General features: G+C 31.9%; 4 protein-coding genes across 9 annotated transcripts; 2 read left to right on the top strand and 2 right to left on the bottom strand.

The window, feature by feature from the left end:
* Positions 1 to 824: 824 nt before the first annotated feature.
* Positions 825 to 4338, top strand: LOC137820404 (MOB kinase activator-like 1A). 4 transcript variants are annotated; one of them, XM_068624483.1, is made up of 8 exons: positions 840 to 1229; positions 1315 to 1397; positions 2561 to 2609; positions 2719 to 2827; positions 2956 to 3049; positions 3562 to 3695; positions 3801 to 3964; positions 4151 to 4338. In XM_068624483.1, exons 2-8 carry the CDS (start codon positions 1372 to 1374, stop codon positions 4220 to 4222), a joined length of 648 nt encoding a protein of 215 aa, XP_068480584.1. In that variant the 5' UTR covers positions 840 to 1229; positions 1315 to 1371; the 3' UTR covers positions 4223 to 4338. The 4 variants fall into 4 exon arrangements, with proteins under 4 accessions (XP_068480583.1, XP_068480584.1, XP_068480581.1 ...); XM_068624482.1 differs by having other exon boundaries at positions 825 to 1397; XM_068624481.1 differs by having other exon boundaries at positions 1088 to 1229; positions 3562 to 3964.
* A 1017-nt stretch (positions 4339 to 5355) lies between these two features.
* Positions 5356 to 9762, bottom strand: LOC137820403 (O-fucosyltransferase 35-like). Of its 2 annotated transcripts, none has more exons than XM_068624476.1 (9): positions 9179 to 9762; positions 8637 to 8780; positions 8402 to 8474; positions 8249 to 8319; positions 8071 to 8159; positions 7418 to 7550; positions 6947 to 7179; positions 6072 to 6548; positions 5356 to 5960 (listed from the first exon to the last, which is right to left on the bottom strand). In XM_068624476.1, exons 1-9 carry the CDS (start codon positions 9557 to 9559, stop codon positions 5753 to 5755), a joined length of 1809 nt encoding a protein of 602 aa, XP_068480577.1. In that variant the 5' UTR covers positions 9560 to 9762; the 3' UTR covers positions 5356 to 5752. The 2 variants fall into 2 exon arrangements, with proteins under 2 accessions (XP_068480577.1, XP_068480578.1); XM_068624477.1 differs by having other exon boundaries at positions 9191 to 9748.
* Positions 9763 to 12183: 2421 nt separating this feature from the next.
* Positions 12184 to 17310, top strand: LOC137821894 (DNA repair protein RAD7-like). Its single transcript, XM_068626688.1, has 6 exons — positions 12184 to 13510; positions 14673 to 15106; positions 15432 to 15593; positions 16256 to 16331; positions 16662 to 16817; positions 16949 to 17310. Exons 1-6 carry the CDS (start codon positions 12338 to 12340, stop codon positions 17093 to 17095), a joined length of 2148 nt encoding a protein of 715 aa, XP_068482789.1. The 5' UTR covers positions 12184 to 12337; the 3' UTR covers positions 17096 to 17310.
* An 852-nt stretch (positions 17311 to 18162) lies between these two features.
* LOC137821720 (GCN5-related N-acetyltransferase 6, chloroplastic-like) lies at positions 18163 to 21375 on the bottom strand. 2 transcript variants are annotated; one of them, XM_068626454.1, is made up of 9 exons: positions 20902 to 21375; positions 20561 to 20804; positions 20377 to 20429; positions 19895 to 19931; positions 19744 to 19809; positions 19466 to 19570; positions 19227 to 19380; positions 19058 to 19134; positions 18163 to 18532 (listed from the first exon to the last, which is right to left on the bottom strand). In XM_068626454.1, the coding sequence occupies exons 1-9, from the start codon at positions 21009 to 21011 to the stop codon at positions 18467 to 18469; spliced, it is 912 nt and encodes a 303-aa protein (XP_068482555.1). In that variant the 5' UTR covers positions 21012 to 21375; the 3' UTR covers positions 18163 to 18466. The 2 variants fall into 2 exon arrangements, with proteins under 2 accessions (XP_068482555.1, XP_068482554.1); XM_068626453.1 differs by having other exon boundaries at positions 19058 to 19137; positions 20902 to 21363.
* Between the last annotated feature and the right edge of the window lie 3416 nt (positions 21376 to 24791).

The raw sequence follows: 24791 nt of genomic DNA, 5'->3' as shown, positions 1-24791 counted from the left end.
GAATTAATTTTTATTTAATATTTTTCTAATATTATATAATTTTAACTATTGAATTTTATTCAACCATTGAATTTTATCTTTATATTAAATATATTATTGGTGTCAAATTTTGTGAAATTTTCAAACTATATAACATGTTAACATTGATGTAGGGATGAGATAAAGATATAAAATGCAAATATTTAGTGGGCAACAAGAACATTTTGGGAAAGAAAAACAACTCATAACATATAACAACTATTACACACATACACAAATCTAAATTTGAACAACACTGAGTATATATATATATATATATATATATATATATATATATATATATATATAAGCATTGAATATTAAACCAGATCATATAATGAAAATCAAATAAAAAAGGAGGTGAGGGGTTTTTCAGAAAGTGATCAGAACAATTATTATGTGTAAAGTAAACATTTGGTATCATGAATGATCTCATTCCAATTAATACTTATGAATTAAATATATTGTACTATACATAAAAGTTGGCATCAAGCTGTAAATGATTGGATGAGAGAGAACCTTCAACATTATTTTGACAATTATATTTTGCCAAAAAAATAAAATAAAAAACAATGTAATGCATATTTTAAATTGAGAATTCATGAGTTAAGAAACTTGTCAAAGCCACTCTGTTGAACCAATCTAATTCAAGTAGTTATACTATTGTAATCAAACTTCAAATATATAATTTTTTCTTAATTATATGGTTTTTTTTTCTTTAACTTTTTACTTGTATTTTAACATCGTACATAAAATTATGACAGCATGAACAGTTCTGAGTTAATATGTTTTGAAGAGAACATTTCAAACTTAAGCCCACCACTGAACCAAAAAAGAAGGCCAGCACCAGTACCATAGAATTTTCTTGAGGAATAAAAAAGGATATTTGATTTTAATGCTTTCATTCACCATTAATTTGATGCCTAAATTCATGTGCAACTGTTATAATAATATCATTCATTCATTTGCAAAGTCTTGAAATTGTAAGAGGCTAAAAAGGAACAATAACAAAATGAGGATAAGAATATATGCTAAAAATAAAAAGAGATAAGAAAAAGGTAGAAAATTAGGAGAAAAAAAGAGGAGCATGATGCAGAGCCAGCCAGGTAAGCATGATGCAGGTTGGCAAATGGAGTTTTTGGGTTTCTCTCTCTATTTTGGGGGAAGAGAGAGAGAGAAACGGAGGCAATGACAGGCTGGCAATAAGGAGAGTGAGCACTCTCTGTCTCTGTTTCTCTATATATTATAAACTTGTTTTTCTGATTCTTCAGATTTTTGTGTTTGTAATTGGGATAGGACGACCCTTTGGTATTTGGATCTTCAAGAAAAAGAGACGCTTGGGATTGATTCACCATGAGTCTCTTCGGTCTTGGAAACAGGTTCTTCATTTCAATTCTTCTCCTTTTTCTTCTGCTTGATATTTTCATTTGGATTCTGGGATTTTTTTATAAAAAAAATTGTCTTTTTATGTGTTTTCGTTTTACCCTTTTGAGGATGAGCTTGGATTTTGATTTTGAGCCTGCCCTTTATTTGTTTTATGATGTGTTTTTATTCCCTTTGTTTGATCTTAGAGTTTTCTTAATCTGTTTGTACTTAAATTGTCTTTTGTGTTCTTTTAAATGGGATGGCTTATAACAGACGTAATAATTACTGATTGTGTTGATATCATGGGTATGAAATTTTCTATGCCTTAATTTGATTATTGCTTTTATTATATTATAGCAATGGTAATTTGTCACATTCTGAAGCTCATAGTAGGAATTGATCAAGTGATTCAGGAAAGAGAATTCAAATAGGCATCTAATTAATGTAATAAGGAATGTTTGGATCAGAGGATGGGAAAGGATGAAAATATAATCTCCCAATATTAGGGGAGAGGCAAAAGTTGGAAGGAAGGAATTCTTGCTCTTTACATCTTTCAAACAGAACAAGGGGTGAAATTCCTGATATGTTAAATGTTTTTAAATTGAGTGGTATATTACTAGGCTTTCTCATGGCAGAAATTAAATTTAGGGGCTTTGAAGGATACTATGATGATGTCAAGTATGCATGTGATTCTCAGCTGGTCATACTTGATTTGGTGCTACAAGGATTCTTTTTGAGTTTTTAGTTGCTTCTGTGATGCCCGGGTGGCTTAAAAAGATTTATGATGAATACTATGCCATCAAAATTTGTTTGTGCTACTGAACTTTTCAAAACTTAAATTCTGGTATGTGAAATGGGACATAAAGACCACCATTTCTTAACGGTCATTAGCATCTAAAGCTGCCTTCAACACCAATTGTTTTAAAACCAGTTGATGAGATTTGAATCCATAAGCATTTATTGGGCATAGATCATTGGTAGAAACCATTATATGGCCAAAATGGCTCCAATCTGCAATTTTTTCCCTGCAACTTTTTCTTCAAGTAAAATGATTGTTTCTTTTGATTAATCCCTCTTTTTATTCAAGTTTTTTTTTTCTTGTCTTGTAGTTTTGTGGTGTACTTTTGTTTTGTTTCTGTCGATGAGTACTCATGCAATCAAACTTTGATCCATGCAGAAACCAAAAAACATTTCGTCCAAAAAAGAGTGCCCCATCGGGAAGTAAGGTTGGTAATTTTACTTGTGGAATGGTTAATGGATTCTTTTGCCTTTTTTTTCTTTATGGTTTATGTGCAGGCAATTGAGCCTTCTATGCATTTTGGTTATAAAATGCAGGGTGCTCAACTTCAAAAACACATCGATGCCACGTTAGGTAGTGGAAACTTGAGGGAAGCTGTTAAACTGCCTCCTGGTGAAGATATTAATGAGTGGCTAGCTGTAAACAGTAAGAATCTTTACTATTTAGCTCTTGGCAGATAGTGCTCCATCTCTTCCATATTCTTGATACTGATTTTCTTAACCTCTTCAATATTATTGACAATGCTTGGGGTTTCATTTTGTCTTTATGTGCAGCTGTTGACTTCTTTAATCAAGTGAATATCCTCTTTGGTACACTTACTGAATTCTGCACAGCAAATAACTGCCCTACAATGTCTGCTGGACCAAAGTATTGTTTTATCCTTCAAGCAACTCTTCTTAATTTTCTTACATAGCATTGTTGTAGCTAGATTAGATAGGCCACTATGTGTATCTTTCCTCTTTTTGGCTTGTCTGCACTGTATTTCCAGCAATTGGCTTTTAGTTTATCTTAATATATGGTTTTAGTAAATATGGCGTACAACTTTCTGTACCTTTTCAATGTTTGAGGCAGAGATTCTTGTCTTGAATGATCAGTTTGTAGCTAAATATATTTTCTAGGATGATTTATGAAGCTATATGCATGGGGAGGGACAAAAGAAACAGATTTCAACCAAGAAAATGGGAAAATATATTTTACATGAAACATTGTGAATAAGAGAAGAGAGCATACCATGTTCCTTGAGATTGCAACACCCTTTTTCACATTTTTTATACCATTTTTCCTTAACTTTTTCATTGTCTAGTTAGTCAATTATCCATAGCTTCATATCCTTAAATGGGGTATCTATATCATTGTAAACAACATTATATACACTACAGGTACGAGTATCGATGGGCTGATGGTATTACTATAAAGAAACCAATAGAGGTGTCTGCTCCAAAATATGTTGAGTATTTGATGGACTGGATTGAATCTCAACTAGATGATGAAACAATATTCCCTCAAAGATTGGGTATGTTGGACATATTGATAAAGCTAGTGGTCCAGTTAGCTGAATTCTCTGGACTTTATTCACCTTATTATATGCATCATAACACACTTGTATTGGTTTCTGCAGGGGCTCCCTTTCCATCCAATTTCCGAGAAGTTGTCAAGACAATTTTCAAGCGATTATTCCGTGTATATGCTCACATTTACCATTCACATTTTCAGAAGATAGTGAGTTTGAAAGAAGAAGCTCACCTCAATACTTGCTTCAAGCATTTTGTTTTGTTTACTTGGGTAAGTAAGTTAGAGAGAAATTCATTGCTGCATTTACAATTCACAGAATTTACTGTGTCATATCATATGACCCTTGTTGCAGTGTAAGATTGTTGGCATGTGAGTTACATGTTGTTGCATGTTCAAATCTCAACTTGTCTGCTATCACCTAATATTCATATTTTCCTGTTGAATTTTGTGTTGCAGGAATTCCGTTTGATCGACAAAGCAGAGTTGGCACCTCTTGAGGACCTTGTTGAATCAATTATTCAGTTATAGTGTTATTGATGTTTTCTTCCATATTTTTTGGGAGGTTAAACACTGGAAATGTTGGCTATACAATTTTGTGTCATTGTAAAAATACTTGCTAAATGAAAAGTCTTTCTCAACCCTTATATATTAGTCTCTATCAGATGTTTTGAAGTCCCCACTGTCATAATACTAACAGCAGGGAAATATTATTTCTAAGGAAAAAGCATATATGTAATACCATCATATAAGTATTGTTTGTGTTCTTTTAGTTTCATTTTAGTAATAGACATCCACATATAATTCAATTTTTATTATTAAAATTATCCATACAAAACTTTAAATTTAAGGCTATGTTTGCTAAAATTACTCCAAAAAGGTTGTTAAGAACTGATTTTTTTTATAAAACTAGTTGATTAATTAGTTGAAAGTTGTAAAATGACAAATAAAAATATCATTAATTATTAATTCAAATCTTAATATTAGGTCCTGCATATTTTTAATAATTATAATTTTGTTTAGTTTTTTATAATATAACAAATTGTAAAAATTGAATTTCAAGTATATTTGTGAACAAAATTATTTTTATTATAATTTAAAATAGTTGCCCTTTCTCAATAAAAAATAAACATTTTCTAAAAAAAAATAAAAAAATTATAGTTAAAATAATAATGAACAAGTATAACATTAAATTAATAGTTAAAAATCGTAACTATAAATAGAGTTTGGATATTAAAATTTGCTATTATATGAAATAATTTTATTAAAATTTCATCCACTAATTATAATCAGATTATAAATGAAAAAATATTAATTATATCAGATTTTGTGTATCAGATTCTGCTCCACACTTTACCATCTCACAACTCTGAAGTAAATAATAAACTAATAATAATAATATTACAGTAAAAAAATATAAAAAGTTATTTATAACATCATATAATATTAAATTATTACATTATTTATGGGTATTTTAATGTTTTTTTTCTGAAGTTTGACAACTTTGGATAAATTGTTAACCATTATCTTTAATGATTGTATGTTTTTCCATATGACTTTTAAATCAATCAAATTGTATCAAGAATCTAATCATATCAATTAAAGGGTAATCAAAATGAGCAACACTAAAGTCTCATCTAAGAACACCTGCTTAAAAGAATTGCTAATGCACAAAACCAGAGTATTTTGTACTATTGAATAATGAACTATAACAATACATATTATTCAGTTTGCTATCTTTTCTTGGCATGAATAGATATTGAATAATTAACAATCTAGAAATATTAAGAAAAAAGAAAAAACCTTTTCATTAGAAGTGTGACTAAGGTATAGTTTTTCATTAGATGTTGTGCTTGATCCTTCAATTTGAAATGCAGCAGCTGAGTAGCTCAGTTTTTACCCCTTTTTCTTGGCCCCATGTAAGCATGTACACCTTCTCAAGCACTAGCACTTGTCATATAACCAAGCTTTTGAACAATCACATTCTCACCTTTGCAAGACAAAAGTATTGAAAATAACCTATAGATGCAGCCCTCATCATGGCACAATATGAAACACAACCTACTGTGAGGTCTCTAATCTTGTTTCACATATACATCCTGGCATAGGATTTGCATAAAAACTTTCCTCTAGCTTAGGAAATTCTCCACGCTCCCTAAGATATGGAGCACCTATTCGGTCTTTGTGAAGTATTTTTACCTTGGAGCTGAACTTCTTCCAAGAAATTTTTCCTTCATCCAACTTGTCAACGAGTTTAACAAAATTTACCCTGCACCAACCCTTTAAATCAGCAATAATTTCACATTGCAGCAGTAATGTAAATATGAATATATGATCAAACAGTTAATCTACAAGTAAGAATTGGTGAAGAATGTGTTACTTGTCTGGATTGATGGTCTTCTTGAAGTTTTCAAAGCGCCTATGACCTTGTACTGCCTTTGCCATATTTCCATCATGTGTATAGAGAAATATATCACTCTGAAGTGCAACAATAAAGTCTATACCAGCTAACATGTTCTTGTGATTCTTGTAAGGATTCAACTCTTCTTTGGAAGACAGAGAGGAATGAGAGAAAATGTTGGGAAAATCATCCTCAAGATATTTCATACTTCCTCTACCATACGATTCGCCGGCTACCAGATAAATCCTGGTCTGTGATGGAAAACCCAGTGCTCTAAGCAATAGGGAAGTTTCCCTAGGAGTTAATGGACAACCCCCTGTCAATCTCCTCTCAGTCCCATTAATCTCCTTCTCCTTCCAGTGGCCGACTTCATATCGCATCTGTCGTAGTTCATCATCTTCCTCTGCAGTCAAATTGTGGCTGCACCCTGTAAATGCAAGCATATCCTTCTCATACCTGTTGAAAAAGGACATAGAGCAGGGTGATTTAAAGCAAAACTTCTAATCAGGAGAGAAAAAAAATATTTGATCAGTTTAGATCAACTGAAACTAGCCCAATAATTAAGTCTTATGTCTTACCTCACCGGACAACTACTTACATAGAGTAGGATTCAACCTAACAGATAAATTATAAATGAATATTTTATGCTCAAGTAATCCCCAAAGGACCTTGGTGGTGATTGAGCTATGTATTTGTATGATCAGAGCAGAAAATCATCATTCTCATAATTAGTCCTTCATTGTTAAGAATACATATGCACTCACATAAATGAAATAGAGCAAAATAGAAGAAAGTTGAGAAGAGAAGAGGATCCACTCTTCACATTGTACTAAAATATTAGAGTTGCAACTTGCCTCAAATGAAGCGCGAGATACGGATTTTCATTCTGCCGCATTCTGGATACTAATTTGTTTCCAAATTCTTCAATTGGAGCAGAATATTTAAGTGCTCTATAATTTACACGACATCTTAGTTTTTGTATTGTGCTTGGAATTCCATTATTAGCAAGCCTGGAATCAGAATGGGTGAAGTAGATCACTTTGTGCTGCTTTAGGAGGGGAAGAACCTCAGTCTTGTAATAACTGGCCTGTGAACAAGCATGTAAATTTATCGACTGTCATTGAAATGTTTTGGAAAAACAGACAAAAAAAATAACAAAGAAACTCAATCAATTATGTCTCTCATTTCATACTCTCATTTGATATAAACTTCAACTGGCTACCTAAATACATCATACGGGTTGCTCACCTTCCACAAGAATACAAAAAATCAATTAATCAAACATATCATTTTAAATTCAAAAAGTAATAGAGTTTTATGTTGACCTTAGACCAAGATATTGGTGTTTTGGAGAAAGGTTCAATTTCAGCATAAGCAGGTGGTAATGTCTCAACTACTTGGATATCATCCTTCAGTGTCTCAATAAAATGTTTCCAGTCAAACAAATCCTTGAAGCCACTGCAAACATATCAAAATAAATTATTTACGAAGTATTGAATATTGGATCTTATTGGCAACTTAAAACATCATCTGAGACAATTATCAAATTTAATAATTGATAGCTGATGGAAAAAAATATATGAGGAATAGAAGAGGGAGAGATTCAAAGGACCAACCAGATCTCTCCCATGTAGAATTTTTTGCCATTTAAGGCAGAAGTTATGAACATTGTCTGTAAAAAGATGTTGGCTTTAAGATTGCAATTGATGGCACACTTCTCAAAAGTGTTAGCATACGTTCCAACTGGTTAAATTTATCCCTAGTTCATTTCTTACAGCAATTTGATCATCTCTATTTCTCATTTATGCAATGACTCGACTTGAAATAGTCTAACACTACACAAATCTTTTATCAGTAATCATGGTCGACTGAAAACTGAATGAAGTTTTGGTTTTGTAAGAAACAAGGGTATTGTGCATACACGAACCAATCCTATTTTCCAATACCACAGTACCAGATGAGGTAAAAATAAACCAACCTTGCATCACCCCAGTACGAAGTGTGATCAAGAGAAGGAAGAACAAGTGTTGCCTTCATAATCTTAGCAACAGCAACCATATCACATATCTGCATTCAAAATATATTAACATGTTAGATTATGCTTGCCGCCTACCTAACTTTTTCAGATATTTCATCAGAAACCAACACATCCAGACCCCAAATCTCATTTGATTCAGGCCACCATTAGCATTTACAAGAATGTAGCCATTGGTCTTTGCATCTAGCTCTGCAAAATAGAATTCAAAGGTTAGCAGAGAGAAATATCGAAAAATGAATAGCAGAAAATACTTGATAATAAAATAACACACTTTTATGATTTCTTGGCAGGTCTATGCATTGGGTGAAATTCTTATAGTTGGGAATAGACCAGGTTCCTGATTCCTGAACAAAAAGGAAATGTTGATAAATGAAAAGGAAAAATACACGAATAAATCACCATGTGCCTATCATTCCAAATACAATGTAATTTTATTTGACAACCTAGAATAATTAACTGAATATAACACACCTGAAAACATGATGAAATATAGATTAGAGGCTTACTTCAGCCATGCCAGCCTGAGTGTCAATCATTCCTGTAGTTACCATCTTCAGAGTTCTTTCAGCCTCACTTGCTCCCTCCCTATATGCATAACCATGGGAGCTTTGATCCATTAGATTTCGATTATTAATGGAGTCAGATAGTTCCTGATAAGAGGGTGAAATAATTTACTTAGTGTGACCTACCATATTCTCAGTCAACCTACCTAATTCGTAAAAATTACGAGACACCTCAATTTTGTTCCTCTAGTGTTTTTATGGAGTCCAAATTCTCTCCTGGTTTTTGGTGCTTTTCTGCCTTCAAAATACACTGATTTTGATATTTTAAAAACGTTTTCCAATCAAAATTGAAGTTTCAATCAGTAAAGGTTTAAATTAAACATTGACAAAGGTTATCATCAATTTTCAATCAATCATCATCATATAGCATCGCACGAAAAATGTAACAAAAGATTTTCAATGACAAGTTTTCCTCTCCACAGATGTTTTAAACGGCAAACATCATCAACTCCATCACATCATAATAAGATTAAGCGTGGCATAACTGAAACTGAAACCTGAACGGATTCACTTGTACTGTGTACTGAAAATCGGAACCACCAGGAAGTGGCACAAATCTTGAGAAGGCCCAGAAACAAGCACACCCCACAGAAGAGAAAGAACACCCAATGCCCAAACTTGTTCCTTTTCTCCTTGTGGCTCACATGATGATGCTGAAGATTGTTCCTTTTCAAAGCAGAGCCTTCAGCAGGAACCAGAGGGGATCTGGGTGAGTTGATTTGAAGCTCAATTTCATTGTTATTGTTGTTGTTCTTGCGTTTGAACGAGTGGGCTCGGCGAGTCACGGAGCCGGAGTAACGCGGGCTGTTGAGTCGGTGTGGAACGCCGTCCACGGCAGCGGTGCTGTTGCTGCCATTTTGCGCCATGGCATGTTATCACTGTTCACACACAACGTGCTTTTGTTGCTGCCACTGATTAAAGTTGCAGTGAGTGATTGAATAGTAGGTTTTTTATTCCAAATTCTTCTCTCTCTCTCTTTTCTTTTCTTCTATAAGCGTGTTTGGATCTGAATATGCGGCGATAAGTCAAGTCTTCATACTTTACAGTTTCTCAGTATCTGTCTTTTTCTACGATGAAAAAATATTTGTAAAAAGTTTAATTTATAATTTTTATGAACTAAAATTCAAGAGCTTTTAAACACTTGTAGAACTTCTGCACCTTTTTCCTCCTTTCAAACACAGTCCTCGTCTCATTGTTGTGACCAGTTATATCTCTGATTCGTGTCAACAAAACAAAATGCGCTTACTATGGGTGCCTAAAGGTGTGCTCAAAGTTCATCCATTCTAGCTCATTTTCAAACATTGGGTGAGAAAATTCCAACCCTTTTTTTCTTCTTTAAACTTTATCTTTTTTACCTTCACCTTGTCATGATCCCTCAAAATATCTTCTTGGGTTGTCATGTATTTTTTTGTTCTGGAAAAAAAACACCTTTTTCTTCATTTTGTCAATTTCTCTTGCTTAGTTCATGTAAGCTTTCCCACCCACTCTTTTCCATTTATGCTAGTTAGAGTAAAGGCTATCGAATCTTTGATGATTTTGATTAAATTTTGTTAAACAAAAAGAAGTTGATGATAATTTTTAAATAGATGATTTGAGAGATAGCATATTGTGTTCTCTTGTTGTTTCTAATAAGCAAAACCTCAACGAAACAATATGTTCTTTTATTGTGTTTCATAAGTAAAACATCAATGAAACTAGATGTAACTTATTGTGTTCTATTATGTCTAATAAATAAAACATTAATCAAACAATAGACACCTAGTTAAATTAATATTGTATACTAAATTTTTTTTATAAGCTTATTATAAATTAATATTGTCGCACGAAATATTATGTTTTAATGTAGTTTGGGTAAAAGTTCTTTGACCTAATTTTGATAAGTCATGTTAGTTATCAAGATATTGTTTAAAGAAAAGATAAACATTTAATGTTGTATGAAGCGCATTTAGTGCATCCATGTGTCGTGTAGATAATTGTTATGAGTAGAATAATATTTACATTGACTTCTCTCTTAACTTCTATACAAAGTAATCTTCTAAATTGGAAAACAACAACCGGATTAATTTTGTTAGTCAAAACTTTATATGCCCTAATATTTAGTAAAATATTTTTTGTGTTTATATAACAAACCATATAGTAGTAATTTTTATCTTATATTTGTCAAAGAACACTATTATTTGTTTATTAAGCAAAACCTTATAATATTTTAAATCACTATTTTTTCGTGTAAAACTTTGTATTGAAGTAGTTGTGTTTCAAATAAGACTCAAGTTATAATTAATAGTATTTACACTAAGTTTCAAGCAATATTCAGGTTGTTTGGTAAAACATAATTGAAGTTTAAAAAATACTCTAAGTTATTAATGTGTGAGTGATAAAATAAATCTCGAGTTTTCTAGAAAAAAAAGTGATAATTTTTTTTCTTTAAGAATATGTTATAATGAAGAAAAGTTTTTATTTATCAAAAACTAATTTTTTTTTTGACAATTTGTTTATTGTGTTAAATTTTGTATTTATCATCACTTCATTAAAGGTAACTGTAAATTGTTTTTAAAATTGATACATAATTTAGGTCTATCTTCTTGTATATTAAACTTTTTTTATATTGTTATTTATAAGAAAATATCTTATTAACTTTGGTGAAACTAAATTTGTATGATTATTTAGTGGTTATCATGACATCTACAAGATAAGATTAAAATATCTGGAAAAATTTAAATCTATAGTTGTATCTTTTAAATATCACAATGTAAAAATTATAATATATTTTTTTATTTTAATAAATTAATTTTAATGTTTGATATATATAAAAGATATTTTAAAGAAAAGAATCTTCACGCTAATGAGATATAAACAAGTGACAATTGACCTAATAAAAATTCATAGAATGCTAAGAAAAACATGATGAAAGAGAAATTAAAAGAAAAGTCTCCAAAGACTTTTCAAAAGATCCATCAACCTAAAACCCTTTTGCAACTCTCAAATTTAAATAAAGGAAATAGTCAAAACTATAACTTCAGGTCCTAAAATAATAATATCGAGAACAATAATTTTAAAACTAGACTTTAGATCATTAAAATTAAAACACTTTTATTGAAAAAAATGGTCATAACATTTTTATTTCCAACGTAATAAATATTTTATTTTCAGCAAAACCTTTTTTTATTGCAATCGCTGCTTAAAATTAAAAACTCAGTAATAATAATATAAAAAAGAAATGACAGTTAAACCAGTCACATCCATTGATCTTAATTAAAGAGTGTGTCAACATCATTAATGAAGAGGGTTAAAGTGAAAAGAGAATAATAAGGCTTTTTTTGTAATATCATAATTCATAAGAAAATATGAATAATTATAATTTGGGTAATTAAAGAAGAATGGGTTGGCGGGAAAATGTAACGTGAAAGGAGGTGTGCGAGAGAAGTTTGTGAACGGTGTTGTCTGTGTGCGGGCCCCACCAATGTTGTGGTTGCAGAATAAATAGCGTCTCTGAGACAGAGAGAGCACCGTTTTCCCTCCAAATCTCTTTTCCCTTTCACTCTGCTCCAACTACTTTCTCTGGATCTCACTCACACATTTTCAGTCACTTCATTTCCACTTCAAAACCCTATTATCGTATTTACTGCTTCCAATTTCTCATCAAAATGGTTCAAACCAAAACCACTCAAAACCCCTCTAAACCCCACGCCATCCACCCGCTCACACCCACCCAAACCCGAGAACCTTCCTCCCTTTCCGCCTCTCCCCCTCCTCGCCGCCGCAGCCTCCGCCTCGCCACCCTCTCCGACGCCTCCCCCGCCTCCCGCGCCGTCCTCAACTTAAGATCGGGAAAGAAGGTTCTCAAGAGAGCGATGGCAAACGGCGCAGAGGAACAAGGTAATGACGCAAACGAGGAGGCTGATGACGTTGATGTTAATGTCGCAACACGAGAGTCTGCAACGGAAAACTCAGCCGTCAATGTCAATATTATAGCAGATGATTCTGGTGTTAGGGTTTCCACTGGGAACCGGAAGCGCAAGAGTGACTCGACCGGTTCCGAACGCGAGGAGTTTCTCTGCTTAAGGTCGGGAAAGAAGGCTCTCAGGAGAACAATGGCTTTCGAGTCCGAAGAAAAAGTTACTGACGCAAATGATGATGATGATGATGTGGCAGTGGCGGTTGATGGCGATGTGGCAACACCGGAATCCAGAACGGAGAGCTCCGGTGTAAATAATGTACCCGCGCAAGTTCGAGAGCGTTCTAGAAACTCCAATGCAAGAGAGCGCCGTTCCGGTTTGAGGAGGAACGATTATATGGAGCGGTTCCACGACATTGCGCGGGAAAACGCGTCGCGGTTCGCTTTCTTCGCACCGGAAGAGGAAGATGATGGCCGGTCGCCGCCGGTTCCCGAAGCCGCTAGTGAGGAAATTGAGGACTGGCCCGGTCCTTTCTCCACGGCTATGAAAATCATCAGAGACCGAGGGATGAATCTTCAGAATGCTCAAACGAGTTCTCAGGCGAACTTGTGCGAGTCTATCAAGTGGGTTCCCAAGGCGCATAAAGGGGATGTGGGCGTTTTATCGGTCCCTTCGTTGCAGGATATGTGCTTTAGGATTCTTGTGAACAATGTTGATGCGATTGCATCGCTAGAGAGTGTGCCTGATGCGTTGAGGCACCGGCTTAGCCAGTTGCTCTGTGACTCGAGGAGAATTAACGGTCACTTTCTAGAGCTTCTCGTGCGTGGAACTCCCACGGAGATTCGGTTAAGGGACTGCTCGTGGTTGACTGAGGAACAGTTTACCGAGTGCTTTCGAATGTGTAACACGGAGAATTTGTCGGTATGTGGTCCAAGTTATTTGATGGCTTTTGGTATTTGTCGCTATTTTTGGAGCATATGAAACTTGTGTATTGGAGTTTATAAGCTACTATTGGTGCCTATTATCATAAAGTTTTTTTGTTTCTACTCTGTGTTCGAGGTCTGGGTTGATGTTTAATGTAAGATAATATTATTTAAGATGGTTGTATGATACAAGAAATCTGATTAAACGGTGCCTGTATTTAGCTTTGCAGCATTTTGTTCATTGTATGATCTATGGACTGCATTGTCTACTGTATATGTTCATTTGTTTTGTTGGTTCTCCCCCGAGGAATAGTACTTTATATGTGTATGTGTAATCTAACATAATTTTCCTTTGGCAGATTTTGATTTTTATTTAGTGGCTGAAATTGATTACCCCTTTATGTGCCCTTGTTTGCTAGTAGAAATGTATTCGATTTTCTTTCCTATATTAGTTAGCATGTTAAGTAACCACATCTTTGACATAGAGATAAAAGAGAGGATGAGGTGACAGTGTCCTGAAGCTAGTACAATATTATTTTTTTGTCTTGGAGAATCTAAATTAGGCCTTATGATTTGAATTAACTGCAGAATTTCTAATATTTTTGCTTTCCTTTTAAGATCTTCATTAAAATTGTGTGATATACTTGTATATTTTGATTGTTCTGTGCTAGATGAATGGATTTATTAGACGAGATAGGTTTAAGAATAAATGCATTAAGGAGAGAGTTTGGGTAGGGCTAATGTGGAAAAAGATGGTTGAAACTTGCTCTAGGTGATTTGAGCATGTGTGAAGAGCTGGATTGCCAGAGATATAGAGATTGGAACAAACATTACGCAAAATCCTTTAAAAAGATATAACATGTTTGATAGTTTGTCTATAAACATGATTTATAAAATTATGATAGGGTTTATGGTGTCATTTGATACATTTAATTCACCTTCACCTTGTGGGAAAAACTTTGTTGTTTATTTGACTTGTTTTGTTTCCTACATAAGTTTTTTTCTTGCTGTGCCGGATTTTAATTGTGTCTTTTCTGGGTTACAGTTTTATCTTAATTTCTTGTTTTCTTTTCGAAATTTGATTAGCTTCTTTGACGGCTTCTATATTTCAAATCCTATATTAACCAACTTCTAGTTGTTTATTTACTTGTGTTGTGTAGGTACTGCAACTTGACCAGTGTGGGCGATGCTTGCCTGATTTTGTAATAGTTGCTACTTTAGCACGGTCACCTAGGAATTTGGCTAGATTAACTACCCTATCACTTCGTGGTGCATGCCGACTTTCAGATGGAGGTTTGCGTGCACTTGTTTCTTCAGCTCCTGCTCTTAGATCGATAAATCTTAGCCAGTGCTCCCTTCTCACATCTGCTAGTATATATCTTTTGGCTGAATCATTAAGTTATCTTCTGAAAGAGTTGTTCCTTGATGATTGCCAAGGCATTGATGCTGCACTAATTGTGCCAGCACTGATTGAGCTTGAACATTTAGAAGTGTTGTCAGTAGCTGGTATTCCAACTGTTTGTGATGAATTTGTCAAGAATTACATTGTTGCACGTGGCCAAAACATGAAAGAGCTCGTTTTGAAGGACTGTATGTAAGTATCACTGTAGCTGTCTGTTTCATGTCAGGAATCTCCTTAAGACGTAATTATTCACTGAAGTATTTTCATTGAAAATTTCATGTTTGGTGACAAAATTTCCAATTAAAGAAAAAATTAAACCAAATTGGGATTTGAGGTTAGTTTTGGTTAATTGATCAAGTGTCCAACACTTTGCTGTTAATCATTCTTTGGACATGGTTTATTTGTGAATTCAGTTCTTTATTTGAAATGGTACACATTTTCCTGAAATTGCAATTTCTGTTCTTTTCATTTTCAAAAGTAGTCCATAGTTTGTTGATTTATGTTTCCTACTGTGCAGAAACCTGACTGATTCATCAATCAAAGTTATTGTTGAGCATTGTCCAGGATTACGGGTGCTTGATATTATGAACCTGAACAGATTAACAGATTTATCTGTTGGATATCTTACCAATGGTTGCCGTGTACTTCATACCCTGAAGCTTTGCCGAAATCCATTCAGGTGTTTTTTCTATTCACCATTTTCTTTATTTCCTTAGGACAAGACACTTGTGCTACACTTACTTTTGATTGTGCACTTGCTTGTTTGTCTGTGATCAGTCTGCTCCAGCAAGAAGCAAGTCATGATAGTTTTAAATTTTTAATAGGATTTTGTATGATTTCTTTTTGTATTCTGATGGAAATCAGGTAGATTCACTGGTCTACAAACTAGGCAAGCCATCCACGTGGAAAGTGTGGAGCTATAAAGTTGGCTTGGTAGTTAAAGTGGATGGGAGGAATGGGATAGTTGGTGGATTCAAATCTCCTGGTAACAAAAACTGACATACTAACAACTAAAAATCCACGTGGAAAGCCTATAATAGCCATAGGGAACAACTGAAGTAACGGCTGAGGGCTGTTAATAGAAAATATAGCAAAACATGTGAAAGTAATAACTAACCTAATTGCAGTTATATGTTGAAAACAAGTTACTGCAGTTTGTGGGTAGAGATAACTCTCTTTAGGATATCTTTTTGTAACAAGTAAATTATCGTGTGTTCAGTAATATATTTTATCAATTAATTTCCATTGCTCCATAATATTCTGCATTTGAGAATTAATTATTCCATGGTATTGACATGTATGGTTTAGCTGGATCGAATAATACTCTGGATTTTGTTGTAGTGATGAAGCAATTGCTGCATTTGTGGAGACCACTGGAGGGTCCCTGAAGGAACTGTTACTTAATAACATCAAGAAGGTACTCTGTCTTCTGGACTCAATGATTTTATCGCCATTGATTTGCTGGGGTTTGGTCGCACAAACTACTTAGGCGTGTTCATGCCAATAGTTCTTGAACATTGTGACATACTGGAAGAGGTGCTCTGATTATTAAAAATAACAAACCTTCTGTTGAGCTTTAGCAGTGGTCTGTTGTAGAAGTTACTTGATGTATCATGAAAATATCATTTTTTTTCTTATTCAATTATAGTGTCTGTAAATGCATATAATCATTTGGGCTCTGTTATCAGTTTAATTTCTGCATTCTAATTCTTTGTACATTACTGAGTGCTTCATTTGTTTGATCCAGGTTGGTTACCACACAACCTTGTCACTTGCAAACCATGCGAAAAAATTGCATTATCTGGATTTATCTTGGTGTAGAAATTTGACAGACAATGCACTGGGTTTGATTGTGGATAGCTGCTTGGCGCTGAGGTTACTCAGACTTTTTGGATGCACTCAGGTGATCAATTTATGTGTAGACAATTTAGTTCACTGATTTGTATTTTTGTTGTGGTTGTGGGCATTTTGCATTGATATGATTCACTATTTTAACCCCGGTATTTATGAAGAAATGTTTCTGCATTCATGCAGGTAACAGATGCATTTCTTAATGGCCACTCAAACCTACAGATACAGATAATTGGTTTGAAAATGTCTCCTGTTTTACAAGATGTCAAAGTTCCAGATCCTCACCAGGGTGCTTTGAATTATTCATCAGTCTCTTTAGATTTGGTATGACTTTAGTATGAAAGTCAAATACAGTGGCAGACACTTAGCATAACCTACAATGAAGATATTTCCAGTAGATATTTTGACAAACCTGTAATTCTGAAACTGGAGTGCAAGATGGCTATAACTTGCAATTCCTGAAAGCATAATCTTTAGTTTTTTGGTGTTCCTGGGAATATAAAGGTAATTTGCATCTAATGTCAATGCCCAGAGTTTGTCCAGCATTAGCGTTTCTCAGCATTTGCTTCATGATCTGAACTTGTTCTCAATTTGGCGGAATATATCTTTTGATCACTTGATCTCTTACCGTTTATAACAGAAGCAAGAAAAGAGACTCGTCTTTGTAATCTTATTTGTACCATTACTATTTTTATTTAATTTTATATAATTTATACATATTATGTGATGTGTGTTCCTGCACATATGTACGCATAATATTATTTAATTATTTTAATAAATAATTTGAATTATAAATTATTAAATAGTAAATTTAAAACTATATATTTGACTCAAAATATAATATATTCCTTAAAAAAATAATTTATTTATGTAATGTTTAAGTTAAAATATAATTTATCATTAAAATTTTAAAAATTAATATTAGCTATTGTCCATGGTTTATCTGATCTAATAAAACTATAAATGTTTAAATTTTGAACATATTTCTTTTAAACTCGAACTGATCTCTATCCCTATATCTTGTAAGGTGGGGGAATAAAGTGAGAGTTAAATTCATCATCCTTCTTCAGTTTACTCTTTATTCCAAAACCCCAACTTCTCGTCTTCCTTCTCAATCTTTTAAAACTCAACCTTTTCTCTTCTGCTTTATTCTTTTCTCTTCAAACTTTAACCTTTTATTTTTTTCCCTCTTAACCTCACTTTCCTATATTTTTTAGGATTCACTTTTCTATCTTGAAATGCCACACATTGTTATATATATATATATATATAACAACCTCAAAAATAACTTCTGAGGCTAAAATTAAGTAAAATCACAGCAAAGGAAGACACTTCAATGGAGAAATATGATCATTTAACCACAAAATTAAATCATGGAAAAAAAATGAGACTGAGAATGTTGCAATAGGAAATAACTTTACCCTTTTCAAATCCAATACATCTGAGTCTGTTTTTCAAATTACCCAAGTTTTTTTTCTCCAATACATATAATTTCAGGAAGAATATATGATACCTATAAAAACTACAGAATAAAATATCAATGCATTGCAAATGAAGGAGAAATAGTGGAAACTTGTTACCTTAATTAGGTACAAGCATGGATACCTACATGCATTTACATCTTACACCTCTATGATGGTTACAGGAAGTATATAAATTCTGAAATAAATTCACAACTGTTTCGAAGCTATCCTTAGTATTTTATGTCTGTAATCGCAGCAGTAAGTATGTTTCTTCCATCAACTGGGAGTTTGCCATTTCAACCATCTGAGAAGAGCACGGAAACTGCCAGTTATTGCTTTTCACAAGTAGAAATGTTATATCATGAATGAACCATCAATTTCATCCTTAAAAGAATACCCTCTCTCCTAAATTGTCCTAAAAGTAAAAGATTTATATAAGTAATCCTCCAAGTAGACTTTCAAATATTAAGAAATCCCTCAAATTGATTCTATTAGTAAAATATATCAACATAGGGACTAAACTCAGATATTTGATAATTGGAGAATAACTTGTATAGTGTTTTTTATTTTTGCACCAAGGATATCCTAGACTAGTAGTTGGAAGCTAATTCTTTTTTAGATGCAGAGATAACAGAAGTGAGTCTTATCTCTTCCAACAAAGTCTTTTCATACACAGCCAGATATAGAACCCTTGACAATACAATAAGAAACCCAGTTATCAACCAATTGTTTCTTATAACTTATAGAGGGTAATATTTTGAGGACCACATTAATGACTTATTCAATCCATTGTAGACAGTGGGAAATACACATGAACTAGCAACATTACCTCAAAACCCATCTTTTGGTACAATATCTGTGCAGGACTATTATTTTTCTCCACGTGCACATACACCTGTGTCACACCTGCTAAATGAATCCAGGAATTGTGAACTTTTAGTCAATTTTTGTGACTACATCAGACAAAGGAAGGCTACTATAATGTTTGTTTGTATTACCATTAGATTTTGCAGTTCCAATAGCAAAAGACAACATGTTGCTTGCAATTCCCTGGCGCCGAGCTGATTTGATAACACACAAGTTTGCAATGTAACCATATCTGCTTGGTGGTGTTCTGTTGATGCAGCAAAAAAGGGGAGCCTTGACCCGTTCCTGAAGAAATGATTGAGTTGCAGACTGCATCAACACCATTAGTCTAGTACACAAAGCAACAGAATGAGACAGAATGAGCAAATACCCCAGGATAGGTCTCCCCTTGAAGCAAATATCGAATGTTCAAATCAAGGGTTCCTACAACACTTTTTAATGTTGAATGTTTTGCATTCTTCTGCTCCTTCCTCACCTGTTAAACTTGACTCCAAACACCATAAGTTGAAACATTAAGGACAATCAACCATCAAACTATTAGTAACTCAACAGGTTTTTTCTCATTTTAATCATTAAATCAGAGCTTTCAAGTATATATTATAACCTAATTTTTCAAGTAAACCAGAATCTAAGATGAGGTTGATTTACCGTGATGATGCATGAGCAGCTATCACCGTTCTGCACCTTGCACCGCCTTTTTAATGCATGAAATTCCTAGACAATAGGAAGTCTTGTTGAGATTTTTTATATACTACACTCTAGTTATACAGTACACACACAGCAGTATATGAACTCCTACCTGCTCAGAAAATTTCCTTTTGTAGTTATCAACATATCTGGATAAAACAGAAGTAAAATCATTTGCACTCATCATCAATTGTGAACAAAAGCAAAAAATTTAGATCCACCATCATCTACGGTAACATAGATCTCTTACTGTAATCTACAATTATCATTAAATCAATGTTCAACATCATACATGTTGATCTGATTAATTGTTCCTAATTCAAATGTTACTTATACTCAATCTGCTATACATGCCTAGTTACACAACACAGTCTTGTTTAATAGTTCTCTTACTGTAATCTATAATTATCATTAAATCAATGTTCAACATCATACATGTTAATCTGATTAATTGTTCCTAATTCAAATGTTACTCAATCTGCTATCATCTGAAGTCAATGAAACCAACAAATGGTTCCACATTCCTTGTTTATCACTACTAAAAGATCTCTATAAAAGAACATTTGACCTTTCCTGATGTGTGTCATGTCATACCTTTCATATGCCCGATTCTCCCAGTGACTTTCTGCTCTCAACCATGCTGCTGTCTAGCATAAAATTAAACAAAACAAATAAATAAATATTTGAGAAAGGTACCAGCATCATCAATTACACATGACAATACACACACTTCACATGTTCTCTTTTTCTCTCTGTCCTAAAAATTATCATAGCATACCCAATACTCCTCGTCAAGCACAGCTTCTCTTGCAACAAATTGTCCAAACTCAAACCTATTTACTCGACCCAATTCTTGATCCGATGGCTGCAACCGATCAAATTGGAGATTGTTGGAGTTTAAAGTTTCCACTTTGGAAATGGGTGGAGTTGAAAGCTGCACAGAGAGTTCTTCCTTTTTCTTCATACTATAATCATTATTAATATCATTCTTCTTTGTCAGAGAAAATTTCGAATCCATGGCCCTGTTCACGTCAAACATAAAACAGAAAAAGCTAAAAATCATACAATAAAAGAATGATTCCCAAAATAAAATAAATGAAAAAGAAAATTGAAACTCACATGGTCCATGAGGAGGTAACTCTTGGGCATTTATAAGGGTTTGGAGACCCATTGAAGAACAAGGTCCCAAACTCAGGTCTATGAATTGGAATAGTCGACATGGGAGACATGTTTTTCTTCTAGATTCAAAGGTTTACGGGAAACTCCAAAAAAAAAAAATCTTTAAGTCTAAGAGCTTAACAGAAAGAAACCCCTTTTGATTGTTCCAATATGGCAGTGATGCAACATGTAAGAAAACTGAAATGAAAGAGAGAGGTGAAGAATTCTGGCTTCAACTGAAAGTTGAAAACTACCCTTTAATTTGTTTCTGCTTCTTCTTTCACAAAGTTTGAGAATTGGCATTTGTGGTGAGGAGAGGACAATTTGATGGTGCTTCTGAGCCAAAGACTCAGTTTTGGATTGAAGATGGTATTGGGGGTGGGTGGTGGGGTATGCTATGTCTATCCATTTTAATTTTGTTTCAGTTTTATGATTGAGATCACACCATTTTTTACCCAATTAATTATTTAGTACCTTGTGAATACAAACTACATCTTCAATTGAATAATCAATGGGACAAAACATATTTCTAATCTCCTACTTTTTAGGGTTCAAGGTTCTTGTCAAAATGATAGAAACAAATCAATTAAGTTATTCTTTCTATTTGAAAAAAAAAAATAGAGATCCAACAAACAAATGAAAGATTGTTATTTGAAAAAAATAATACAATTTTTTTTTGTCTTGTTTCACTAATATGTTGAATATTTATGAAAAAACACACTCTTCATGATATTTTCATGATTGTGAAATGGAAAGTGCAACCAAACTGAACTTCTATATTATTATTTGAAAAACGTGAAATTTTTTTAAATTTAAAAGACGAAAAGAACAGTACAAATAACAATCACGTGATAATAACAAAAAATAAACTTGCTTTAGGATGACAATTCATAAAGTTTGATGCATAAAATAATCCGTGAAATTAACAAATTCAAAATAATAAAGGTTGATTTATGTTTAATATATAACTTTCAAAAAAAAATTCAAAATGTGGTATAATTTTAAAAAAAATATAATTCTTAACAAATTTTGTGAAAACGATTTTGAAAAAAAATAAAAATTACAAGCAATTTATCGAAGTTGAAACATATCCATAGTTTTGATTTATAGTATACATGTACTTTTCTAAGTAATTAAGACTTATTTTATGAAAAAAAATTATCTGTGTGAAATAATTTCTCAAACCTTTTAATTATCATATTTAAAGTACTCTATTGTAATTGTTATGATAATTATCTATATTATGATTATTAGTATTAATTTAAATACTGATTATTTACAATAGTAAACGATTATAGAGAAGAAAATTTAAGAAAATTATTTTCAAATTAGTTAGCACGACATGTAAAATACGTACTTCTTGATGATAATCAACTTAATTTTTTTTATTTCATCCATTAAAAAAATTACCATCTTTATCTCAATATTTATTTTAAACATTCAAATAAAATTAATATTAATACGAAATTCTAATAAATATCACTTAAAATGATTATCTAAACTTTGTATTATATCCCTAAAAAAATGTGAGAAATAAAGGATAAGATGGGGTCACAATCTCATTTTTGTTAATGTTTACGTGTATATGTATAGATATCTGTATGTGGATTTATGGATATATACAAGTCAGCTATAAGTATTCGTATTAATATTTAGAAATAGCTATATATTATATTTATTTATACTTTAATATATAAATATAACATAAAAATTTAAATATGTTTTCTTAAATTCAGAATAAGTTTGTTTTTGTTCATTTAAATTGTTTTTTTACTTTAAAATTAATTTATTTTAATTTGTATGAATGTATTATATATATATACGTTATTTTTGCATGACTATGTTCACTAGTGTCGTGTAGTAATATTTAACTTTTAGCTTATATATTTTTTGTTCTTTCAATATTTTTTCTAGATTTATAAGTGATTTTCTAATTTCCAAATTTTAAAGTCATGTTTTAGTTTTGCAATAGAAAAATAATTTGGTGTGATCTTCTAATATGTTCTTTTACTGTCTTTAAAAATAATACTATTACCATTCCTTCATTTCAAACAAGTGTATTTTTTTTAATTTTAATTGTAAAAACAAAATATTACTTTTAAATTAATTAATTACTATTAATTTCTTTTCATATTCTCAATTTATGGTAAATTTTATTTATTAGTAATTTTTTATATATATTTTATGATACTTTTTTTTATTAATTTTTAATAAAAAAAATTGAAAGAAAACTTATCGTAAATTTCAAATTGCACAAAATATTTGCAGGAAAAATCTAAAAAAAAATTAATACACAAACAATGCCTATATGGATTAAGTATACAGTTTTTCTTAAAACTATTTATTAATTTATTATCGAGATTAAATATCAAATATATAACGTCTTTGTAGACTAAGTATACACAATTTTCTAGGCTATTTAAAAATAAATTGTTTGATGCTTATAAAGAAATTCTTACCGAGAGATATTAGAAATTATCACTTTTACTTCTAGAATCTTAAGTTCAATGTATGAAGAATTTACAAATATGAGTTACTTTTAAGAGTTTTGATATTTTAAACGCACTGATTCTATTGAGAACTTCAAGTTTTTACTTTTTTTACGCTCAAGAATTTGCATAGTGTGTTTTTGTGTGTATTCATTATGTTATTCTGCATGCATAAATTTCATTTTACAAATGTCCTAAAGAGGATCGTTGAAGCTTGTCTATTATGACTTTATCCTTATATTAGGATATTTTTAAAATATGCTTGATATTATTGACATATTTTATTGCTACACTCACATTGTTGTAATGAGGACAAAATTTCTATTTTGAAACATTTCTATTATTCTAACAACACCGTTTTGAGAATATGTTTTCGTAATTGGTTCATTATGTTAAAATCATGCTTAAGATGTATTCCAGTTAAGCTTAGCATAATTTTTAGGCATATTGCATTTGCAATACATCTTGTGTTGAATACAGGAAAAATGCATCTAAGATTTAGAGTGATTGCATCTTTTAATTCTTAACTCTTAAACACATCCAAATATATTAGTATTTGTTATTATTAAAACACAAATATCCTAATTTTGACATAAAAATTAACACTTGTGTTTTATCATAAAAGTATATGTAAATTCTTTCACAACATGTTCACTTAAAATATTTAATAAAATATTCATTTAATTATTAAGTTGAAATTTAAGGTTATAGCAGGCATGATTTTCTATCATCAAAGTTGTAAGTGCACGCTCACTCATACAGACTTTAAATCTCTTTCTTTTCAACAAATTTAGGAAGTTTGTATAGTTACAATTCAACTGTATTTTGTTTAGATTAGCTTCAATTTTACTAAAATCAAATTAAAATTACACGTTAAAAGCTAAAAATAATAAGAAATAGTTGTTTTAATTTTTCATTATTATAACATGATTTTGATAGAAATTGTTTTCAAAACACACTATTGACGATTCAGGTTCATGAAAGTGAAAGTGAATTGTTTATTAACATGATATATTAATAAATTGAACATTGTTAGTTCTACTTCAAGTCAATAATACATTTAGTTTCCATAATATAAATTTTTACAAAAAATTAGTTTTCATATTATAAAAAATTACATCATGAAAACTCGTTTTTAAATATTATCAATTTTGTTTATGATTAATTTATATAAAAATATTTAATTTACTACGTTTAATTAATCTCTTATTTTAAGAGTGTTATGTAACGAAATTTAGTTTTAACAGGACAAATGACATGCTAAAAATAACTATATTAATCAGTTCCTCTTACATTTTGAGAATATGAAAAAAAAAAGAGTAGGAGTGCTTAGGGTTCAGGGTGCAAATAGCACGGACCAAT

The sequence above is a fragment of the Phaseolus vulgaris genome, chromosome 9 (genome assembly GCF_000499845.2).
Source record: "Phaseolus vulgaris cultivar G19833 chromosome 9, P. vulgaris v2.0, whole genome shotgun sequence".
Lineage (NCBI taxonomy): Eukaryota > Viridiplantae > Streptophyta > Magnoliopsida > Fabales > Fabaceae > Phaseolus > Phaseolus vulgaris.
This window is presented reverse-complemented; position numbering and strand designations above follow the sequence as displayed.

Coding starts and splice junctions, on each gene's coding strand:
- LOC137821894 (XM_068626688.1), top strand. CDS start 12,338: ATGGTTCAAACCAAAACCACTCAAAACCCCTCTAAACCCCACGCCATC. Junction 15,594..16,255: donor CTTTGCCGAAATCCATTCAG/GTGTTTTTTCTA, acceptor ATTTTGTTGTAG/TGATGAAGCAATTGCTGCAT. Junction 16,332..16,661: donor TACTTAATAACATCAAGAAG/GTACTCTGTCTT, acceptor TGTTTGATCCAG/GTTGGTTACCACACAACCTT.
- LOC137820403 (XM_068624476.1), bottom strand. CDS start 9,559: ATGGCGCAAAATGGCAGCAACAGCACCGCTGCCGTGGACGGCGTTCCA. Junction 8,781..9,178: donor CCGTTCAGGTTTCAGTTTCA/GTTATGCCACGC, acceptor CCCTCTTATCAG/GAACTATCTGACTCCATTAA. Junction 6,549..6,946: donor TATCTCGCGCTTCATTTGAG/GCAAGTTGCAAC, acceptor CTTTTTCAACAG/GTATGAGAAGGATATGCTTG.
- LOC137821720 (XM_068626453.1), bottom strand. CDS start 21,011: ATGTCTCCCATGTCGACTATTCCAATTCATAGACCTGAGTTTGGGACC. Junction 20,805..20,901: donor GTTACCTCCTCATGGACCAT/GTGAGTTTCAAT, acceptor TGACGTGAACAG/GGCCATGGATTCGAAATTTT. Junction 19,810..19,894: donor AAAGGAAATTTTCTGAGCAG/GTAGGAGTTCAT, acceptor CCTATTGTCTAG/GAATTTCATGCATTAAAAAG.
- LOC137820404 (XM_068624480.1), top strand. CDS start 1,372: ATGAGTCTCTTCGGTCTTGGAAACAG. Junction 1,398..2,560: donor CTCTTCGGTCTTGGAAACAG/GTTCTTCATTTC, acceptor TGATCCATGCAG/AAACCAAAAAACATTTCGTC. Junction 2,828..2,955: donor TGAGTGGCTAGCTGTAAACA/GTAAGAATCTTT, acceptor CTTTATGTGCAG/CTGTTGACTTCTTTAATCAA.